Here is a 21129-nt window from a genome sequence, read left to right on the forward strand (position 1 = left end):
ATTCAAAAGTGATTGCTGCCCGCTCATGTTGTGTTAGGGTCCAACGGTGAACTGCGCCCTTGTTCAGAGAGAACCCACTGATGCCTCCCTTTGTCTTAGAGTCACGATTGGCTGTTTGCTCAATGACTTGATCACATGCAGTGCCGGCAAAACCATGACTTTGATGTCTTTGTGCCACAAAATCCCCTGAAAGAAGCTGTTGGTGTGGTCATTTCAGCCCAATATGCTGTCAGATACCTGGCATAATTTACTTTGTCACAGGCAAAAAACCAGGGCAGCATACTTTGCACAGTGGACAAATGTAGAGCCCAGTTCCCCTCTCTTGTTGCCCTGATGAAAAGAAGCAAATCTTCCATCATGTCAAGGTATGTGCTCCAAAATGCAAATGTGTAGTTACAGTTGTTTTTCACCACAAATTCCTCATAACCTTTCAGTAACTGCTGAAATGTGTCTGATGTTAGCATGACCTTGAACTCTTCAGAGGGAAAACAATCCTGCATATCTTTTGCCACTTTTAAAGCAGCTGCATTTTCTTCTTGTGTGAGTGTGTCCAAGTATGCCCACCAGCGCAGTTTCTGGAGTGCTTCCATCAGGAGTTTGTGAGCCCGTATGCTCCTGTTGTAGTGATGGCCGGATATCACTCCATCGATCGAGCCTGCGGCCACCAGGTCGGACTCAATCAAGATATCCTGAAAGCCAGCATCACCATACAACTTTCCTATGCATGACAGATATGCCATTGCTGTGTGGAACTCTCCCATCCTCACTACAATTCTATCTGAGTAAGAATTTGTTTGCCAATGGATCGCTTGATCCATAACTAAAACACCTTCTTTTTTTCAGGCTGTTAGCAATGGCAATGGAGCGGGTCAGGATGGTGTGGACGGTGTTGAGGTCAGTCGGGCTGGCGTCAATCACTGGTAGGTAGCCAACATATGTTGATGGTTGGTCTGTGTCTTCCTTCAACATGATATTAAACCCTGTCCATCCAGGAAGGACTTTGCCCTGGGCCTCAGGTACTTTCATTAAGAAGAATGCAGCATCAATTATTCTACCAGTAGTTTGGGCATATCTGTATTGATCCTGCTGGAGATCTACATTTAATGCAAAATTCTGTGGACCAGACCGCTTTCCTCTTGTGTAGGTTGAAAGATTCAGTGGAGGAGGATGAACAGACCGCTCTCGTGTTCTCTGTCTGGGTAATGTGGCTGGTAAGGATGCTGTATTACTGTTTATGGCCCTCTGAATTATTATACCATTGGTGTTATGTGTTGTCCCTTTACCTGAAAGCGTCTCCTCTCCAAAGTCATTATTATCCCAGACAAGAGTCACAGGCATTTCAGCAGTAATGTTTTCAGGGATGTATATTTCTCCTCTCTCCATTTGTAGGTGAGCAAGGGCAGTATCATGCTCAAGGACTTGGGAATTGGATGAGCAGTGACCCAGGCCATTTAACAACCCTATAAGCTGTGCAGAGCCAGTCATATGCCGAACTGCCATTGCAAGTGAGCACTGTTTTGGCATGAGCCACCGTCCTCTGGTTGCCAGGGTAATGTCTTGACAAGTAGACACTATCTTTCTGCTGTCATCAGAAGTGACATCAACACGTTCATCTGATGGTTGTGATGACATTCCTGATGTCCATGCAATGAAGTTAAAAAGTTGGTAAGGCACTACACTCAGGGCATTTTCCAGTGTGAGGTCACCTGCTGTGGGAGGCCATGAAAGTTTTGGTGATTTTATTGATGTCTTTTGAATTATTTCTTTAAGAATCATTGCTGCATGATAAATCACCCGAGAATCATCTGTGTTGGTGGCATTTTCTCTTTCAATATCTACTTGACTTGTATTTTTTCCTCACTTTCTTTGCAATTTTCACTCTCTGTGTTTCTTCCACAGTTTTTTTAAAAAACAAATTCAGCTTTGATAGTCGCAGTACTTCACGTTGTTTTAACAGCCTTTGCTTAATGACTGTTTTGCAGAAGTGCTTGTATCCATTTGCATATGTTCATTTCTGTTCTCTCAATCTTGTATGGTGAGGTACCGGGTATAATCTCGATAGCAGGTAAAGTGATACCCACCAAATCCCTGTCTTGGATATGGAGAAGGAGTGACTCATCCCTTCTCCCTTCAGCTGGCAAGAAGTAATTTCCCAGCATGTAGTGTTTCACACCGTGTTAACTTTTCTTTTACCCTTTTCTGCTGTGTGTCTGAACCTTATACTTCTCATGTTTGCAAATAATGCACTGGAAGCAGGTGTAGGGGCCGCTTGGACGTGTGAAGATCACAGGCAAAAGACTTCAAGGCCCATGTTTTTACTGGCGTTTCCTCACCATCCTCTGCCCCTACCACTAAAAGTGCCAAAAAATATGTTTAGGTTCTACATTCTTCCCCACATCACTGATTGAAGAAAAATGCTTGGCGGGGGAAAACTTATGCTCCATATATTGGTTCCACCTGTTCCCTTAACATGGGTAATTAACCGGTTTCACATCGTTCAGGTGTTTGGGCTTGTTGATGTTAATGATGCCATTATGGAAAGGCTAAGTTTTTGCATGTTTTTATATTACTGTTAATACACTGCATATCTACTATTTGTACTACTCTATGTATGTCTTATACCACACCGCCTGTCTATACAATATAATACTAACCTTGCTTTGCAGTTTCTTCAACTAAAACTGCCTCTCTTCTCCTTTGTGCACGTTTGATCTTCGTTATATTTGTGAAATGGCTGTAGCACTGCCTGTGGTAGCCAATGTTAGCTGGTTTGACTAAATGATTTGTAGGTTCCTGGCTTTCTAACTTGTATGCATGTAATGCCTCTTCTGCTATAATGCTTTCTTTGCACTCAAGGTCTTTCCACAGAAACACAGATTTAATACATGTCTAGGGTGACCACCTGCTAGGGGTATGTAACTGAGGGACAATGTGGGACACTCCCTGGCCCGGCCGTGCACCCAACCCACGGGTCGACTTATCGATAGTGGTTTACCCATTTCTAGCACATACCACCTGCACTGCAAAAAAATTATTTTCTAGAAAAAATTTTTTTTGTATTTTTGTCTTCAGTCAAAATATCTAAAAATTCTTAAATGAAGATGCTTTTTCTTGATGAGTAAAACGACTCAAGAAGTCTAGTTTTTACACCAAAAATATAAAATTTAAGTGATTTTGTGCACAAAACCAGCAAAAAAAAAAATCTGCCAATGGGATAAGTAAAAAAATCTTGAACATTTTTCTTAAACACTAAATTCAAGAAAAATTTGCTTACCCCATTGGCAGATTTTTTCCTTGTTTTATGCACAAAATCACTTAAATTTGATATTTTTGGTCTAAACACTACAGTAATTTTTTGGGACGTTTTGCTAATCATGAAAAAGCATCTTAATTTAAGAATTTTTAGATATTTTTACTGAAAACAAGACAAAAATACTAAGATTTTTTTTCTCGAAAATAATTTTTTTGCAGTGTACATGGCATATTAACTCTTTCACCGCCAGCATTTTTAAAAAAAAGTTGCCAGCCAGCGCCAGCTTTTTTCATGATTTTCACCAAAGTTTAATGTCTTCCAGAAAATGTTCTTCTTCAAATATATAAACATACAATATACCAAATGAAAGAACAGACCCTCTGCTTTCAAACAAAAAAAAAACGTTTTAATCCTACCTTGAGTAGTTCTTTTATAATCAGCTTTTGAATATGGGTAGGTTTCTGCAGAAACACCACATTTTGAGCAAAAAGCAGAGATAATTCCATTTTTGTGACGGACTTTTCATAGAGATCCCATTCAGAGCGATCTTTAAAACAGACACGGACATGCAGCAGCTTGCCAGAGGGCAATACTTCCAGGTTTAAAAAGTTGCGGAAGGGCGGCACCTAGTGGATAATAGCGGTATTGCGGAAAGACGGAAATACTCGTCATTGGCGGGGAAGCGTTTTCTCTTGATTGACAAGATATCTCGTCAATGGCGGGGAGAGAGTTAAAACTATATCGTTATGCTAATCTGTAGGCCCTATACGAACACAAATTTCATAAGCAACACAATGTTTCATCAAAGTAGAATATCTGAATCCATCTCAATACAAACATATCGCGTACCTACCTTACCAAAATAAACAGTGCAACGACCCTTTCAGACTCTTTGCCTCCTGTAGCTGTTTGCATCTCGTGGTAAAGCAGTAAAGTTACCGATGTTCATTTGGGTTTTTGCTCTTGCTGATCCAGGCAGCTTTTGCTTTTGTTGTTATAAAAGATGCCTTTAGTTTTGTGGGTCCAGTGTAGGTTGTCATTTCAGCAGAAAAGTTTGCTGTTCTCGCTGTTTACAGACAGGAGGTGACCACACGTGAACGCGCCGATGACGTATGGTGTCTGCGTGGACTCGCTGCGCGGTGGGAATTCAAATTACGCTTACGTATGAGGGACAAAAAAGGAAACGTCGGTTGGACCGAAATCTATGATTTGTTGAACATTTTTTGGTCCTACGCCTTTCACATATGACATAAATTTCTACAAATACATTTAAACAACTTAACACAGTGATTGCTATCAGGATGTGAGGAGACTTTTAACCAGCATAACTAAAAATGTCTCAGGATCAAATCTGTTACCCTACCTTTAATAATGCCCTATTCCCCTAAACATGTGTAATTGCTGATGTATGCTCATGAATAGGCCAACCAATGTGTATTTAAAAAAAAAAATAAAGATTTTGAACATTCAATGAATTGACAGATGTACTTCCACTTACAATTTACTTTAGCTATTTAATTTATTTTTCATTACAATTTATTCACAAATTATAATATAACATTATAGAATTAACAGGAATTGAAGTTGCTCAACAACACAGAAACAGTTAAAAAAAGTCTTAACTCACAACTCCAGACGTTCACGGAACGAGAAGGGAGAGGAAGGATGGTGAACTTGCATGTTAGTAAAGGCAGGCACAGAAAAAAACTGTGTTGAGACACCTTTAGGACTTTCAGCCACAAATATTTATTTTCCCAGTCTTTCTTGTACCCACACCTTCTCTTTTTAATTGATGATGACGGTGCAGAGTCAGACTCAGTCTCTTTCTCCATTTTTCGAATTGGAAAGCGCGCATCTATAAGGTATGCACGTGCGTGGCGGCGTGCGGACTGCGCTGTCATGACAACAACAAAAAGTTGACAACAACCTAGTCAGCAGTTCAACTGAGGCGCAACAGTATCGTGCGAGTTGCGAGCGAGCCTGAACTGTCTAGTAATGTTCGTTTGGCTGCCTGGGGCTAATAGAGCGACCAACTTTTTTTGAGCAAGCATTGATTATGCGTGACACGGTCTCAATTTGCAGGACACAGGAATTAGGCTTCAAACGCTGTGCGCGCACAGTAAAAAGGGTAAAAACATGTGACCTGAGGCTGAGCTCTAATTGGCTGGTTTCGGATCCACCCTGGTGCGCAGGACTGTGCGCCTTAAACCCTTCCACTTATGTTTTAAGGGAATCAATATTGTTTTTAATGTTTTTTACCTCCTGTGATTGGACCCTTCTCAGAGTGTCATAACCGCGTTGCAGATTGCTTTGTTGATAGCTACAGTACAGATCAGAGAAAGCAAGTGAAATATCTTGAGATGAAGGAAAATATGATTTTATCCTTTCAAAATCACCCTATACAAGGTATTTAATTGATGAATGAATAAATAAAGGATTAAGAAGCTTGAACCAGATCGACCAACGGAGTCAAATGATGGCAGTCTGTGTGCTCCACCAGGGGCGTCATGCACCAATTTTTTTTAAGGGGGCACAGTGTGCAAAGCTCACAGAAATTTGTGCATACACATACATCAAACTAATTATATTATAGAGCTTTCAGTCTTTTCCATGGCACTTACATTTCTAACATTCTAAACGCCCCTGCCATAGTGCATAAACCTCCAAAATAAAAGTGTTGACTAACTTTCATATCAAATACTATTCAATCGGATTAATTACATATTGGCATCATATTTACATAAACGGCATGTGTTCTATTTACGTTTTGTTTAATGACTTGTTTAATTCTGTCATTAATGCATTTTGCACAACAACTGGCAAAAATTCTTCGTACAAGAAGGCTATTCTCAAATAACAAATCTATAACCACATATGTGTACATACTCCACCAACCTGTACAAAATCATACTACAATTGCACGGATGTACACTTACTGACAACAATACGGAGCAATTCAAATGAAAAACAACAACAATAGAACAATAGAAATCATGGTTATTTAAAATGCTTTTCAAATAATTCTTAACTAAGTACAACTCCAGCAACACATAAACTAAAACAAGATAATATCAAAACATACTATGACATCCCTTCACAAATCTTGTCACGACAACCGCCAAAACCACTAAACACACAATAAAGACTTTTAAATGATGTGATAGAGCACACAACTAAAACACTAAATAAAACTCTTAGTATAACAGAGCTAAATGCAAAAACAAGTCTTACCTTTTGTCGTCGTGCAGTTTTTATTCCACAAGTGGACATATTCAAAAATGCGCGCAACAATTCCCAGTGGAAGAGAACATATTTATTTATCCACAGAGCAAATCATATTACTTCTGGAATATGCAATATGCAAAGCGCGAGTGTGGGGGAGAACCATGAGTTTGTTTAAATGTTAAAACAAAAAAAGGATTTTACTTGCGAAAATAAAGATTATAAAAGCAGCAGTCATCATGAGACCTCCTGCAGCGCGAAACCCACTATAGATTGTGTTCGACTTCAAGCTGCGCTGCAAGAACGACAGACTGATGACGTCAAAGTACCGCGAGGGTGAGTCGAGGAATCATCGGAAGAGTTTGATTTCAAACCGCTTTCGCGGCATGTTGATGTCATCCGCTTGTCAGTTCCAGTGTTATGGCATGAAGTCGAACACACGTGTAAATTATCCTTATTAGTGATGTACCAATGTTTAGATATGTTCTACTGAAAATATTTTAAATTATCTTTAATGAGCATCATTATAGCCTGTTGATTTCTGGTGTTTTGTCTGAATGCTAGGGTATAGCAACTGCCATACGCAAACGCCACCCCTGCTACTAATATAAGGTCGAGACAGTCACATTTTAAACCATACACATTTCTACACAGAGGAGGTTAACTACACATTACGGTACTGGGGATTTGGAAATGTTGTGAGCGTGTCTTACACGTTTTAATTCCTAAGATAGACAAATGCAGCCAGCAGCAACAGCTAAGCTCGTGAGCGAGCGCAGACGTCTGCGCCGACTGCAGCGCCTGCCGCCAGAATAAAGTAATGTACACGATCAAAACACTATCAAAACTCTGAAAAGTGACACGGATGCAGCACAAAATTTACAATTTGGGCATTTTAAACAGATTAAAAGATTAATGGACGTTTTTAATTTTGAAGTTGCTTGCAAAATCCATTTGGTTCAAAAATCCGAGGGGGCACCTGCCCCCTCAGTTTCAATGGGCATGACGCCTCTGTGCTCCACCACTTCTCATGGCAAACCGAGTTGGCTAGCTGGATATCATGTAAGTCCTGAGTTTTATTTTTTCACTGTTTGCTGTTTTAAAAGCTAAATGCATTGTAGACTGCACAAAATTTTGTGGCGCGTTTGAGCTGGTGTTGCGTGGACATAATGAGAGCGAGAGCTCATATATATATATATATATATATATATATATATATATATATATATATATATATATATATATATATATATATATATATATATATATATATATATATATATATATATATATATATATATATATATCTGGTATATTCCGTGACTTGTAAACTTGTTGTTGTTAGTTTTGTTGTTGTAGAGTTTAAAAAAGCACCCATGACAAAACCACTGTTTTTAAGGGAACTTCACGAAGCGTGCCGATTGAGCTGATGGAATGTATGTACTTAGTCTGTTGTGAGGGGAAAAAATGTGCATGTGCTATTGCTATTAACTCTTTCACCGCCATTGATATCTCGTCAATTAAGAGAAAACGCTTCCCCGCCAATGACGAGATTTTCCGTCTTTCCGCAATACCACTATTATCCACCAGGTGGATACTTCCACAACTTTTTAAACCCGGAAGTATTGCCCTATGGCAAGCGGCTGCATGTCTGTGTCTGTTTTAAAGATTGCTCTGAATGGGATCTCTATGAAAAGTCCGTCACTAAAATTGAATTATCTCTGCTTTTTGCTCAAAATGTGGTGTTTTTGCCGAAACCTACCCATATTCAAAAGCTGATTACAAAAGAACCACTGAAGGTAGGATGAAACGTTTTTTTGTGTATTGGTATTGTGTATTGGTATTGGTATATTGTATGTTTATATATTTAAAGAAGAACATTTTCTGGAAGGCATTAAACTTTGGTGAAAATCATGAAAAACGCTGGGGTTGGCTGGCAACTTTTTTAAAAAACGCTGGCGGTGAAAGAGTTAAAGCAAAAAGAAACGTACGAGCCTGTGATTAGGCAACTTTAGTCTCTGTTTTTGTGTGTGTTCAGTCGCGTTAAACGAAAAGTCTTTGACAGAGAAAATATTAAGCAAGATTAAGAAAAATCTGAACGCCATTTCGGCAGATTGCCCATACAACTTAACTTGAGAATGTAATTCATAGGCATGTCCAGTTGGTGGCAGTGTGTTGTGTCACAAGGTGACTATGGTAGGGCGGAACCAAAAGCGGCAGATATTGGTTCCGCCTGAAGATGGTTTCCGCCCAGGCAGCATTTGACGACATACTCTTTCTTCCTGGTTGTCTGGGGCAACACAATCGGGGCTTACAAGGAACAGGTGTGCGGATTCGAAAGTGGCAGTTGTGATTGGAGGAAGAATAAAGAGGAGACAGATAAATAGGCCCATAGAAGCATAGTATGGGCGCGGTTGACTGGAGAGTTGATTTTCAGGGCAAGCTCCGCTCCGCCAAGGGCGGATCCTTAGAAGGCGCCGTTGATCTGGGGATCGCTAAAGAGAGCGGAAAGAAGACGGCTGGAGCCGAAAGGAGTGGAGGTCGCTTTGTTAAAGGAGCACCACAGAAGAGGACACGAGGACCAGTGGTTCGTTTTGCCCATCGGGCTTGTTGTGTTGGCTGAGCTCATCGTTGTGGTGGTGAAGTGGATACTGGTGTTGTTATGATATGCAGACGGAGGATTGAATGAACTGTGAGTGGAAACGGAAGAAGAGAAGAAATCGTTGGCTGAGTATATTGAAAGTGATTAGTATTGTGAAAGTATTGACATGCATATCCTCACTTAAATCATTGGCTAATCCCGACTGGATTATATGCAGTTCTCTGCGTGAATACCACGGAGCCCAAGAGAGAGAGAGTGATCACTTACCGTGAGTACCAGAGATTTACAGTGGGATATATTTATTGAGAACCTGTTGTTTCATGTGTGTGTGAGCCCCCAGTGAACGAAGATAGCGGCCCCGTCACGGAGCAGAGTGGTGGGCGATTCGGCAGTGCAACATTTCCAGGAAAAGGACCATTGCAATAGCGATCTTCTATCTCAGCCTTCGATTACAACGCCCCGCTGGCCCACGGCCCACTCCGGGAAGATCTTGGCCTGACCTTAATAATTATCACTAAAGTGTGTCGTGGGTGAGTCGTGACTTTGCTGAATGTGTACACTTGATGCTGTGCAGTGTTGTGCTGTGTATTTGTTGTCAAGAGCCATTACAGTGAGTGGCCATGAGAGTAGACGCCGTGCGGTGGGCGAAGTGCTATTTATACATCTGCTGTGCAGTGGTTTGGTGTAGAGACGGGTGTGGCATCAAGAGCCCCTGTCGTGAGTCGGTGCAGTTGGTGGTGGATTATACGGAAGGCCCAGACCCTGGTGTGAGTAGACATTCGAATGCTGATGTGTATAAGAAGGAAAGCACAGTGTGTGTTGTTACGGCTCTTGCCGTGTGTGGTGTTTTTCTTGTCTTGTGTTTTAGGCCCTGTTTACACGTACATGGTTATTTTTAAAAACTGAGAGATTTACCTTCGTTTGTGCCCCTCGTTTACACGCAAATGGAGAACTCACCTCTGAAACCGATTGTTTCTAAAAACTCTGGCCAGAGTGGAGATCCTGAAAATCTTCGGTTGCATATAAACTGAGACAAACGGATGTTTAAGCAGGCAACGTCACAGAGTATGCGCCAAAGCTTCAGCCTACGTCAAACGTGCGACCCTTGTTTACGTGTGATCATGGAGAGCAGAGTAGCAGTTCCATTTATGTTGGTGCAAAGTCTTTTAGTGTGTTTGCATTTGCAAATACAGCTGCTCCATTACGTCGAGGAGCAGAGACGACTGAGTGCTCGGAGGTCAGCAGTTTTGCAACAACTTCTCCAGCCTCCAACACGCAGAACCAGCCCGCGTCACCGCCAGCGGCGCCGGTTTTGGGTCCGACTTGGGCGCTCTGCTGTCTGGTGGGAGAACTTCGAAAAGGAAGTTGTTGTCCCGGATGAGTGGCGTGAAAATTTTACGATGTCAAGGTCATCGCTGCTGTCACTCTCCGAATTGCTACGTCCCTAAATCGAGGGTGAGATGACCGTCATGCGATCCCCTGTCGGTGTCCTAAAAAAAGTTGCCTGCACTTTATATTACCTGTCCGATGAGGGTAGACTGCGCAAGACACTTTCGGTCTTTCTCGATCGACCGTGTCAGTAATAGTAAGGCAAGTGTGTAAGGCAATAGCTGTCCATCTAGGTCCTATGTTCATACAACTGCCCACATCCGAAAATGCTGTGCAGAAACTGGTTCAGAAATTTGAAGAGGTGCATGGTCTCCCTCAATGCATAGGTGCTGTGGATGGCACACATGTGGATATAAAGCAGCCATCTGTAAATTCCACAGACTATGTAAATAGAAAAGGGAGGTTCAGCTTGAACGTGCAGGCTACCTGCGACTACAAGTATTGTTTCATTGATGTGGTAATGAAATGGCCTGGGAGCGTTCATGATGCCCGCATATTTGCAAATTCCACACTCAACAGCCATCTGATAGATGGAAAGATCCCACCATGTCCCAAGCAAGTACTTGATGATGAAGATGCCATACCAGTGTACTTACTCGGAGATCCTGCATATCCTCTGCTGCCATACCTAATGAAAGAGTATGCTAATGGGGGAGCAATGCTCAGGAGCAGTACTTTGGACTGTCTTTGTGCCGTGCACGGATGGTTATTGAGTGCGCGTTTGGGAGGCTGAAAGGGCGGTTTGGAGCCCTTAGAAGAGCAATGGACATTAACCTTAATGATCTTCCCTTTGTCGTATATGCGTGCTTCGTCCTGCATAATTATTGTGAGGCTGCTATGGACACTGTGGATGACACCAGGATTATAGAGGCTATTTAGTATGACCGGGACAACCAACCTGATAATCCACCAACTGTCAGAGAGGGAATGTCAGCTGAAGGAAAGAGGGTCAGGAGAGTCCTCACACAGTTTCTTGACCCATAAAGGGACCTGAAGTGTGTGTGTTCAAGTGATTTAAAGGGATAGTTCACCCCAAAATGAAAATTGTGTCATCACTTACTCACCCTCATGTTGTTACAAAGCTGTATAAATGTATTTGTTTGGATGAATACAAATGAAGATATTTTGATAGTTTGGTAATCAAACCATTTGTGGACCCCATTTACTAACATAGGATTTTTTTAAGTACTACAGAACTGATTGGGGTCAATGAACAATTTGGTTTGCGTTTACTTTGTGTTCATCAGAACAAAGACATTTATACAGGTTTGTAACAACATGACAGTTAGTAAATTATGACAGAATTTTCATTGTTTTGGTGAACTATTCCTTTAACACACGTTAAAATTAAATGTTTAAGTACAGGCTCCTTTTTATGTTTCAGCATTTTTCATTTCAATTTCATTCTTTGTATTTGCTACTCAGTTTTGTGGCCCAGGTTTACAGTAACAAATGGACAGTGGTGTTACAGTTGCCCCAGTAAACCTCACTATGTGAATCTTATAAAATTACACACACAAGTCTGAATGCCTTTCAACCAGTTTAATTTTGATCACACACAAGAATTGTTTGTCAATACAGCATTAAAGAGAACAAACACTGTTCAAATAAAATGCCTCTGTTCTGCCTACTGCTTCTAACTGACATAAATTAAAAAACAATAAATTAAACAGCATTCAGTGTCATTTCCAAGAGGCTTTAAGACAGTGCCGGCCTGAGCCTCTTCGGGGCCCTAAGCAGAATGTGTTTGGGGGCCCCCCTCCCACCACGCGGACACAAATGTCATGCTCTAATGTTACATTATAAATGAATACAGTGAGGTTAAATAATGAAAAAAATCTATACTTAAATAAAATACTTTATTCTTCAATGTGTCATGTCATATTAACAGGCTATGGAATGTTAACATTGGCCAACAAGAAAAACCTCATCTGCTGCATCATCAGCTGTGGAGGCACTGACACTTGATGAAACATCAGGGGCGGGTAGAGTTGGTTGTGCTCCAAAGTACTTCAACAGTGTTCCTGAAAAAAAATAGCGTTGGATAAGTGCATAGTTGATCGAGCAGAATGAGTTTATTTCGCTAATGTTTCATTACTTACACAACAAGCAATAAATAAATAAATATGAGGATAGCACTGTTACATCACTACCCACCATATAAATAAGATTGAAGTCTATTTTCATCACAAAAATCTCCCTACCCAACATGGTATTGGTATATATTCTCATAAAGTCCAATACCATCTCTTACCAAAGATCTTAGACAGAGAGCGCATGTGCTTTGCCTATGAAGCTGGAACATTACCGATGTTGGAACGTTCACTTCAACACATACAGCAATGCTAGCTAGGGGTGTGATGGATCACAAAACTCACGGTTCGGATCACATTATGGTTTTTGAGGCACAGATCTGATAATTTTTCGGATCAGCAGAATAAGGGGTTGGAAAAACTAATAAAAAATGAGGAAATTACTTACAAACATTTATAAAAAGAACAAAGTTGCACATTAAGTAAGGGCTAATTTTAGCATTAGGTACAGAAATCAAATCAAATGAATCATAACACTTTATTGTATGAATTAAATATAATTCTTTTTTTTTTAGAGCTACAGAAGTGATTTTCTCTTTGTCTTGGAAGGTTTGATTAACATTAATGACACAGACTTAAGTAGGTTAATTAAGGTTGCTGTCTCTTTAAGAGAAGCACGGACCTGGTTTCTGCCTAATCTATACATAAACCGTCCAAAGACATAAACAAATGTTTTTATTGGAAAAGAGTACTGTGGAGATCATTTTGTTTGTATGTGCCCTGTCAAGAACAGAAAGATTTTATGTTCGTCTCTCCATGTGTGCGTGCCCTACTAAGTGCACTTATACGCGGCGCGCTCACACAGACGGAAATACAGACGGCGGAGCATAAAGTTGTTTTCAGTGCTCTATTCCTCAAATATATGTTAATGGACTACAGTATGACACAAAATAGCGTAACTCTCTCTAAAGTTTAAACATCAAGTGTTAGTGTTCTGATCTCTGAAGGGAGCTGGGCTGGACAATTTAAACCGCATGGGCATGCAGAATACTGCTCACTTTAGCGCCTTTTTGCGGGATAAATTGTTTAAAATCACTTTAAATCTTAACTTTTGCAAGCCTTTGAAACACGTGCAAATGATAAACTTTCACTATTTAAGCGCATACGAGCCGAACCGTGGGTCGATCACGGTCACGGATTAACGTCGATCTGTCACATCACTAACACAAATTAAACATACTGTATATAATCATGCAAACATACCTTTATCTTGCTCTTTTTTCTCATCCTCGGTCCTTTTCTTTGTTCTCTTTTCGGCCCCAGAGGTATATATCCTTTTTTGTGACATGTCAAATGGCTCATCATTGTTTACAGTGAGTGACGACGTAGTGCACTTGCGCGCCGACGCGCAGGTGGCGCAGGTGTCTATGTTGCGCCTGACTAAAACGCTAGCACTGCAGACACATAGTTGTCTGCAAATCAAAATTTTCTTGTCTTTAATTATTCATTTATAAATTCGTATTCATTCATTTATCCATTTATATTACCTGTTTAAGTTATTTAATTGTATAAAACATTTTTTTAAAAACGATTGGGGCGGGGGCCCCCTGGTGGCCAGCGGGGCCCTAAGCAGCCGCTTGGTTCGCTTATGCCTCGGGCCGGCCCTGCTTTAAGATGTGTGTTACATAGCACATTACAATAAACAAATGGTATAACTGTTCAAAAATAGGGCATAGGAACAGTGTTCAGATGAACTCAATTCGTAATTCAACTGACCTCAATGGTAAAAAAAACCATTCTGAAGGTACACTAAACAACAAAAGTGCAATTTTTGTAAACTGTTTTTGCAGCTGCCAAAACATCAGACAAGCCTTTATATTTTCCCTTTAAAGTGCAATTTGTGTAAAGTATTATTGCAAATGCTGAAACATAACCTATTATACTTGCTTTTTTACTATCAAAAAGTAGCCGTAGCCAGCAGAATCAACAGTAATATTTTCAATCTTTCTTGAAAAGTGCGTGGGTGTACGAGAAATCCCCTGGGCCTTCAACAGGTATGTAGGACAAATCTGCAGTGTTAGTTGTAATGGGCATTATGTTGTGTGTGTGGTGGTGTGTTCTATTGCCTGATGAGTTTTGTGGGAATACCTGATGTATTTGATTTGGCAGATATGAGTGTTGTGATGGCACATGAACTTGCTGGGCTAGTGTTGTGGTGTAGTGTGGTGGTGCTGCCTGTGCTACTGGTGGTGTATGGAGTGTTTCCAGCAGAAAAGAAAATCCATCAGCAATTGAGGTTGTAAGTCTATCCAGTGTAGTGGAAACTTTAGAGAAGTTGTCAGCAGCTCTTTTTTCTGAGGCCTCAATGATGTTAAGGAGTTGTCTTTTAATACGCTGGTCTTCTTCAACAGCATGTTGTTGCAGAGCCTCTGCTGAAAGCCTTTTATTCAGACGCTCCTGACGGTGTCCTCTTAGTTTGGCCTGTACAGAGTAGATCAGAAAAATGAATTTTCCTGAAAAAAAAAACAGTGTTCCAAACATTGCTTTTCCATTCTACTGTAGTATTCACTTAAAAAAAAAAACGTGTTAGCAATTTCCATAACAGTAGCAGCAATTAATAGTAGGGGTTTAGCAATAGGACAAGGAGCTGAAGAGTTTCTCTAGCATGTTTCCTGTGGTGGCATGGCAATGATAGAGTTCTAAATTCTAGCTTTCATTAACATTTACCTCTGCTAGGGCAAAGATAACATATGCTACAATATGGGGTCTCTATCACTCAGCCCCTCTCTCTTACATACAGACACACACCGACACACACACACACACACACACACACACACACACACACACACACACACACACACACACACACACACACACACATTTCAATAATGTTTGTAGGTTTGCATAATAAATTATGTTCTAACAACAAAACATTTCAAAAGCCTTTGTAACAAATTAATGTACAATTAAGTGTAGGACACAGTGACACAAATTTAGATGTGTCCGTCTGATAAGGTCAGACATAACGTTACAGGTAAAGTTACTACCGACAATTGTATACATTACTTACATTTAGAAGATCTCTCCTCTCCTTCACTGGTTGTACTGGTGGTGCTACGCTGCCATCATCAGCATGTCCTTCAACTTCTACGCTGGAATCAATGACATCCAATGTTGACGATCCTTGACGCGACGCTTCGGACGAGGGCTCCAGGTCATTAGTTTCGACACCGGTGGGCAAAGTGGTGGTGGCCGGCGAACCACCCCATACCTGCTCACACATCTCAAAATACAGGAGGACTACTCTTCCATGCCCAGACCTACGGCCTGTGTCCACAGCACCTCTATATTTCGCCCGAACTGCCTTAAGCTTGGTTGTGAGGACGGCGCGGGTAATGTCCTTCTTTTGGTGAGGAAAATCTTCGGAAGATGCGTTGGGGTACTGCTCTAAAAAGAGGGTTAGTATGTCGGCATATTTACTTTGGCACGTCTCCCAGTCGATGTTCTCCTGTAATTTTGTGGTTTTATAATCTAAAGTAACATTAAATAGGAGCTCTACTTCCTGGTCAGTCCACACGAATGATGATCCTCGCGCCATCCTTGTTGAAAAGAGGAAGAGGAAGTGATTCAGTGCTGTTTTCGTGATTCTGATTGGCTTACGTGGGCTTGAGCTTCTCGTTACACCGCCACCTACATGTTTGGTATGCTCTTAACGGCAAATATACACGAGTACGTGTAAATGAACACTTTTCTGAAAACTGACATGTGTGCACGAATTTTTTTTTGAAACCGGAGAGGTTGAAATGTCCGTTCATGAAAATCCAATTGGGTTCGTTGTGGGTGGCTATATTAAGGAGGCTGGTGGAAATAGCCAAGAGAGCACTTACCAGCAGAATCCGCTCCAGCAAACATCTCTCTTTTTCCTTGTTTAGTTTTCTTTATTCTTTTTCGTTATTTGTAAGTTTGATTAGTTGTTATGGGTTAAGGTTTCAGGTATTTAAATTAGCATTATTATTGGGAGTAATTTGATTATTTTTTTTACTTAAAGACTTAATTTTCAAGGTTAGTTTTTTCTTGTGATGCGTGTTTCCTTTTTAAATAAATATTTTGCAGTAATTTGGTTTCACGTGTCCTTCCTTTATGGCGTTGCGTTTACCCCTTCCTTATGGTTTGCTTAGGGGTTCGTAACATAAAATGGGGGCTCGTCCTTCCCGAATTTTTTTTCTCCCCTCTTCTAATTTTTTGGAGGGAAACTTATTACAATTGTGCATAACAAATTCCAGAAAGACAGCGTTAACCTTGAGGACCGTGTCTAGTGCCGGCCTTATCTACGGTTTACTGGTTTGTTGTTTTGTTCATTATTTTAGTTTGTTATTTTTGGAGGTAATCCGGGGGGAGGCTTTGCTTCCAAATTGGTACCCTCTGAAGAGTTAGTTAGGATTTATTTAGTAGTTGAATAGGTAGGTTTAGGTCTGGAATTGTTTACACTTTTGTATTTGTGAGTTGTTGAACTATGGCGACATTTGATATAAATGCGTTTATTAAACAACCGAGTCTTGAGGAACTGAGAAAGTGCAGAAAGGATGATTTCTTTCATATTGCTCAACATTTTGAAATACCTGTTTCCAAAACAGCACTTAAGAGAGATTTAAAAGTTTGTTTATTTGCAGGTTTAATTGATAGAGGGGTATTACCTTCAGAGAATATTCCAGAGAAATCAGCAGAATCACTGGCACCTGTGGCGGATGAGCGATCTTTGAGTTCTGATGGTGAACCAGTTACTCCGGTTGTTCCGCGATGTGAGGTAGGAGCTTAATTTTCTATACCAAAGTTTGAACCATTAACCTTGTCGTCGACAGGAGGTTCATCTCCTCCGTGTGAAAACGCGCGTTTAAAAGTATGTTTAGCGCGTGTCCGGTTAGAAATGCAAGATAAAGCGCAAGCACGGAAAGATGAATTGCAGCATGAGCTTGAGCGGTATCGTATTGATGCGGAGATGAGAATTAAAATGCGTCAGCTTGAATTACAGATTAGCAAAAATTCAATCGAAGGACAAATATCTGCTGCGCTGCAAGTAAATGATGACTCTAATACTGCTGGTTTAAATCCTGCGTCTGCTGTTAATGATTCTGATTCCGATGCGGAGTCTTTAAATGCACCGACTCCTCAGATTAATGTGGCGAAAAACATTGTAATCATTCCACCGTTTCGCGAGAAAGAGGTTGAGGCTTATTTCCAGGCTTTTGAGCGAATAGCTACGGTGTAAAAGTGGCTGAAGGAGGTCTGGGCATTAATGTTACAATGTAAATTGACTGGAAAAGCGCAAGAGGTTTGTGCCGCTCTGCCTTTGGAAGAAAGTGTTCAATATGAAATCGTAAAGAACGCGATTCTTCGTGCATATGAGTTAGTCCCTGAACATTACAGACAACGTTTTCGGATGATGAAAAAATCTGCTGCTCAGACATATGTTGAATTTTCCCGAGAAAAGGGGATACTTTTTGACAGGTGGGTGAAGGCTTGTAAAGTAACTGACTTTAATTCTTTGTGTGAATTAATGCTCATTGAAGAGTTTAAGAATTGTGTTCCGGAGCGAACTGCGGTTTACTTAAATGAGCAAAAGGTTTGTACTGTACAACAAGCAGCCGTTTTAGCAGATGAGTATGCTTTAATGCATAAATCCGTGTTTGTAAGACGTTCGTTTGACTCTGAACACACGTCACAAAAAGAAACTGAGTTTAACTCTGGTGATAATCAAACCAATTTGGTTTGAAGGTTCGTAAAGAGTGTGGCTATTGCCATAAGATGGGACATTTGATCGCTGAATGCCGAGTGTTAAAACGAAAACAAGAGCGCATGGATTCTTCGGGGAATCAACCTCGGGGTTGGTTGTGTTGGTTGTGTCTCAGCCGCCTGTGAATTCGATAGTTCCTGATGAGTGTTTTCAACCATTTGTGTTTGATGGTCAGGTGTCCTTGACTGGTTGTGTTGATGATCAGAAATCCATTAAAATTTTGCGGGACACGGGGGGATCGCAATCTTTTATATTGTCTAATTCTCTGCCCTTCAGTGCCGAATCGGCGTGTGACACTAGTACAGTCGTTCAGGGAATAGAAACGGGTTTCGTACCTGTTCCCCTTCATCGTGTTTGGGTAGCGTCTGATCTTGTCTCTGGATGTTTTGATGTTGCAATCCGCCCTTCTCTTCCTGTCCAGGGTGTTGATTTTATAATGGGGAATGACATTGCTGGAGGTAAAGTAATGCCAGTTATGCACGTTACTAATACCCCACTTATTGACGCGCATCCTGATGCACTGGCTGAAAGTTTTCCAAACGTATTCGCTGTTAGTGTTGTAACAACGCGTGCACAGGCAAAAAAGCTGGGTGATGAAAAAGAGATAAATCTAGGTGAGTCTGTTTTTAAAGAGATTTTAGGGCAAGATGAATTGTCTTCATCTCCTGGTGCTTTTAAACAGAGTCCGAAGCCTGTCTGTCCCGATCCTGAGGTGTTTTTACCCATTTCATGTAGTGCTTTAACGGAAGCTCAAAAAACTGATCCAACGCTTGAAAAATGTCATTTAAGTGTTGATAGTAAAAGGTTACCACAGCGTAACATCACTTTTACTGGAGTAACACTGTCTTAATGCGTTGTTGGAGTGCTCATTTGTTGGGCGAAGATGTTCCAAATGAATGGAATGTGGTCCATCAAATTGTGGTACCTTCTCAGTTTCGGCAGCATATTTTAAAACTGGCCCATGATCACCCTTGGTCCGGACACCTTGGTGTGACTAAAACCTATAACCGCGTGTTAAAACATTTCTTTTGGCCGGGTTTAAAAGCTGATGTGTCCCGTCATTGTAAAACTTGCCATACTTGTCAAATCGTGGGGAAACCCAACCAAATTGTGCCTCCTGCCCCCCTTCATCCTGTTCCGGCTGTGGGTGAACCTTTTGAGCGCGTTCTCGTTGATTGCGTCGGCCCGCTTCCACGCACAAAGTCTGGTTCGCAGTATCTTTTAACCATTATGTGTACTGCTACACGCTTTCCGGAAGCAGTTCCGGTGCGGAAAATAACTGCTAGCGCTATTATTAAGGCTTTGACAATTTTTTTTACTACGTTTGGATTGCCAAAAACGGTCCAAACGGATCAAGGCTCGAATTTTTTGTCCAAGGTTTTTAGAAATGCTCTTAAAGCTCTGAGAGTTTCTCATATTGTGTCAAGTGCATATCATCCTGAATCGCAGGGTGCTTAAGAGCGATGGCATCAGACTTTGAAATCCGCTCTTCGAAAATATTGCCTGGAGACTGGTAATGAATGGGATGATGGGGTTCCGTTGGTTTTATTTGCCCTCGTGAAGCACGACAAGAGTCTTTGGGTTTTAGCCCGTCTGAATTGGTCTTTGGACACAACGTGCGCGGTCCTTTAAAGGTACTGAAGGATGAATTTTTCTGTAATACGTCGTCTGAGACAAGCAATGTGCTTGATTTTATTTCTCGTACCCGCGAGCGTTTACAAAATGCTTGTGCCGTGGCCAAAATCGCTCTCTCTCTATCGCAGAAGAAAATGAAAAGTCGCTTTGATACGCGAGCGGGAGCACGCAATTTTGTAGCGGGAGAGAAAGTGTTGGTGTTGCTTCCTGCGCCGGGTTCTGCTTTGGCCGCACGATTTGCTGGTCCATACGTAATCAAAAGCAAACTCAGTGATACAGATTATATCATTCATACTCCTGAACACAGACGAAAGACGCGGCTGTGTCATGTGAATATGTTGAAGACCTATTGTGGCGCTGATAAAACTGACCTGCCAAGTAATCTTTCTGAGGGTGAGTTCCAGACTGCTAAAGCAGACCAAGTGTCTATGCTATCCAATACACTTGATGATGATGATGGATTAAACATGTCTAGTGAACTGTTGAATGGTGGTTGTTTAAAAAATTCAGAAATTTTGAAGGATTTGCCATCTCAACTGTCTTATTTGTCTAGTGATCAGCGACAGGATGTGATTAGTCTGGTAGAGAATTTTTCTAACCTGTTTACTGATGTTCCCTCAGGTACCACCGTCATCCAACATGACATTGACGTGGCTAACGCTCGTCCAATTAAACAGCATGCGTATCGCTGTCCAGTAAGTAAAAGGGAGATCATGAGACGTGAAGTGGAGTATCTGGTTCAGAATGGCTTTGCTGAAAAGAGTAATAGTCCGTGGAGTTCACCGTGTATTTTGGTGCCGAAGGCAGATGGGCCGCACCGTTTTTGTACTGACTTTCGAAAAGTAAATGCTGTTACCATTCCAGATGCGTTTCCCTTACCAGAAGTAAGACTCACATTTATGTCGAGTTGTTGGCAGAAGGTATTCCAGACTTGAGATGTGAACTGAGTTCCACGGTCTGACACAATATCTTCAAGGATACCAAAGTTCTGAAATACGTGGTGAAATGTGGCTTGTGCAGTTTCCATGGCTGTGGGTAAACCCTTGAGAGGGATTAATCTACATGATTTGGAGAATCGGTCTATGATAACTAGAATGGTGGTGAATCCGTTAGAGGGTGGGAGATCTGTGATGAAGTCAATGCTGAGGTGAGACCATGGATGTTCGGGGATGCGTAATGGTTTGAGTAATCCAGACGGAAG

At 41.1% G+C, this 21129-nt stretch overlaps 1 protein-coding gene and 2 long non-coding RNA genes across 3 annotated transcripts; 1 reads left to right on the plus strand and 2 right to left on the minus strand.

Moving 5' to 3' along the window:
• The first annotated feature begins 210 nt into the window (after positions 1-210).
• On the plus strand, positions 211-3025 carry LOC129455953 (uncharacterized). The gene is made up of 3 exons (XR_008648597.2): positions 211-782; positions 844-1211; positions 1390-3025. It is a non-coding gene; the product is annotated as an uncharacterized lncRNA (long non-coding RNA).
• Positions 3026-12306: 9281 nt separating this feature from the next.
• Positions 12307-14053, minus strand: LOC129439900 (uncharacterized). The gene is made up of 2 exons (XR_012359622.1): positions 13763-14053; positions 12307-12490 (listed from the first exon to the last, which is right to left on the minus strand). It is a non-coding gene; the product is annotated as an uncharacterized lncRNA (long non-coding RNA).
• Positions 14054-14188: 135 nt separating this feature from the next.
• Positions 14189-17037, minus strand: LOC129455952 (uncharacterized). The gene is made up of 2 exons (XM_055220743.2): positions 15573-17037; positions 14189-14980 (listed from the first exon to the last, which is right to left on the minus strand). The coding sequence occupies exons 1-2, from the start codon at positions 16098-16100 to the stop codon at positions 14498-14500; spliced, it is 1011 nt and encodes a 336-aa protein (XP_055076718.2). The 5' UTR covers positions 16101-17037; the 3' UTR covers positions 14189-14497.
• Between the last annotated feature and the right edge of the window lie 4092 nt (positions 17038-21129).

Source organism: Misgurnus anguillicaudatus, chromosome 20 (assembly GCF_027580225.2).
Source record: "Misgurnus anguillicaudatus chromosome 20, ASM2758022v2, whole genome shotgun sequence".
Lineage (NCBI taxonomy): Eukaryota > Metazoa > Chordata > Actinopteri > Cypriniformes > Cobitidae > Misgurnus > Misgurnus anguillicaudatus.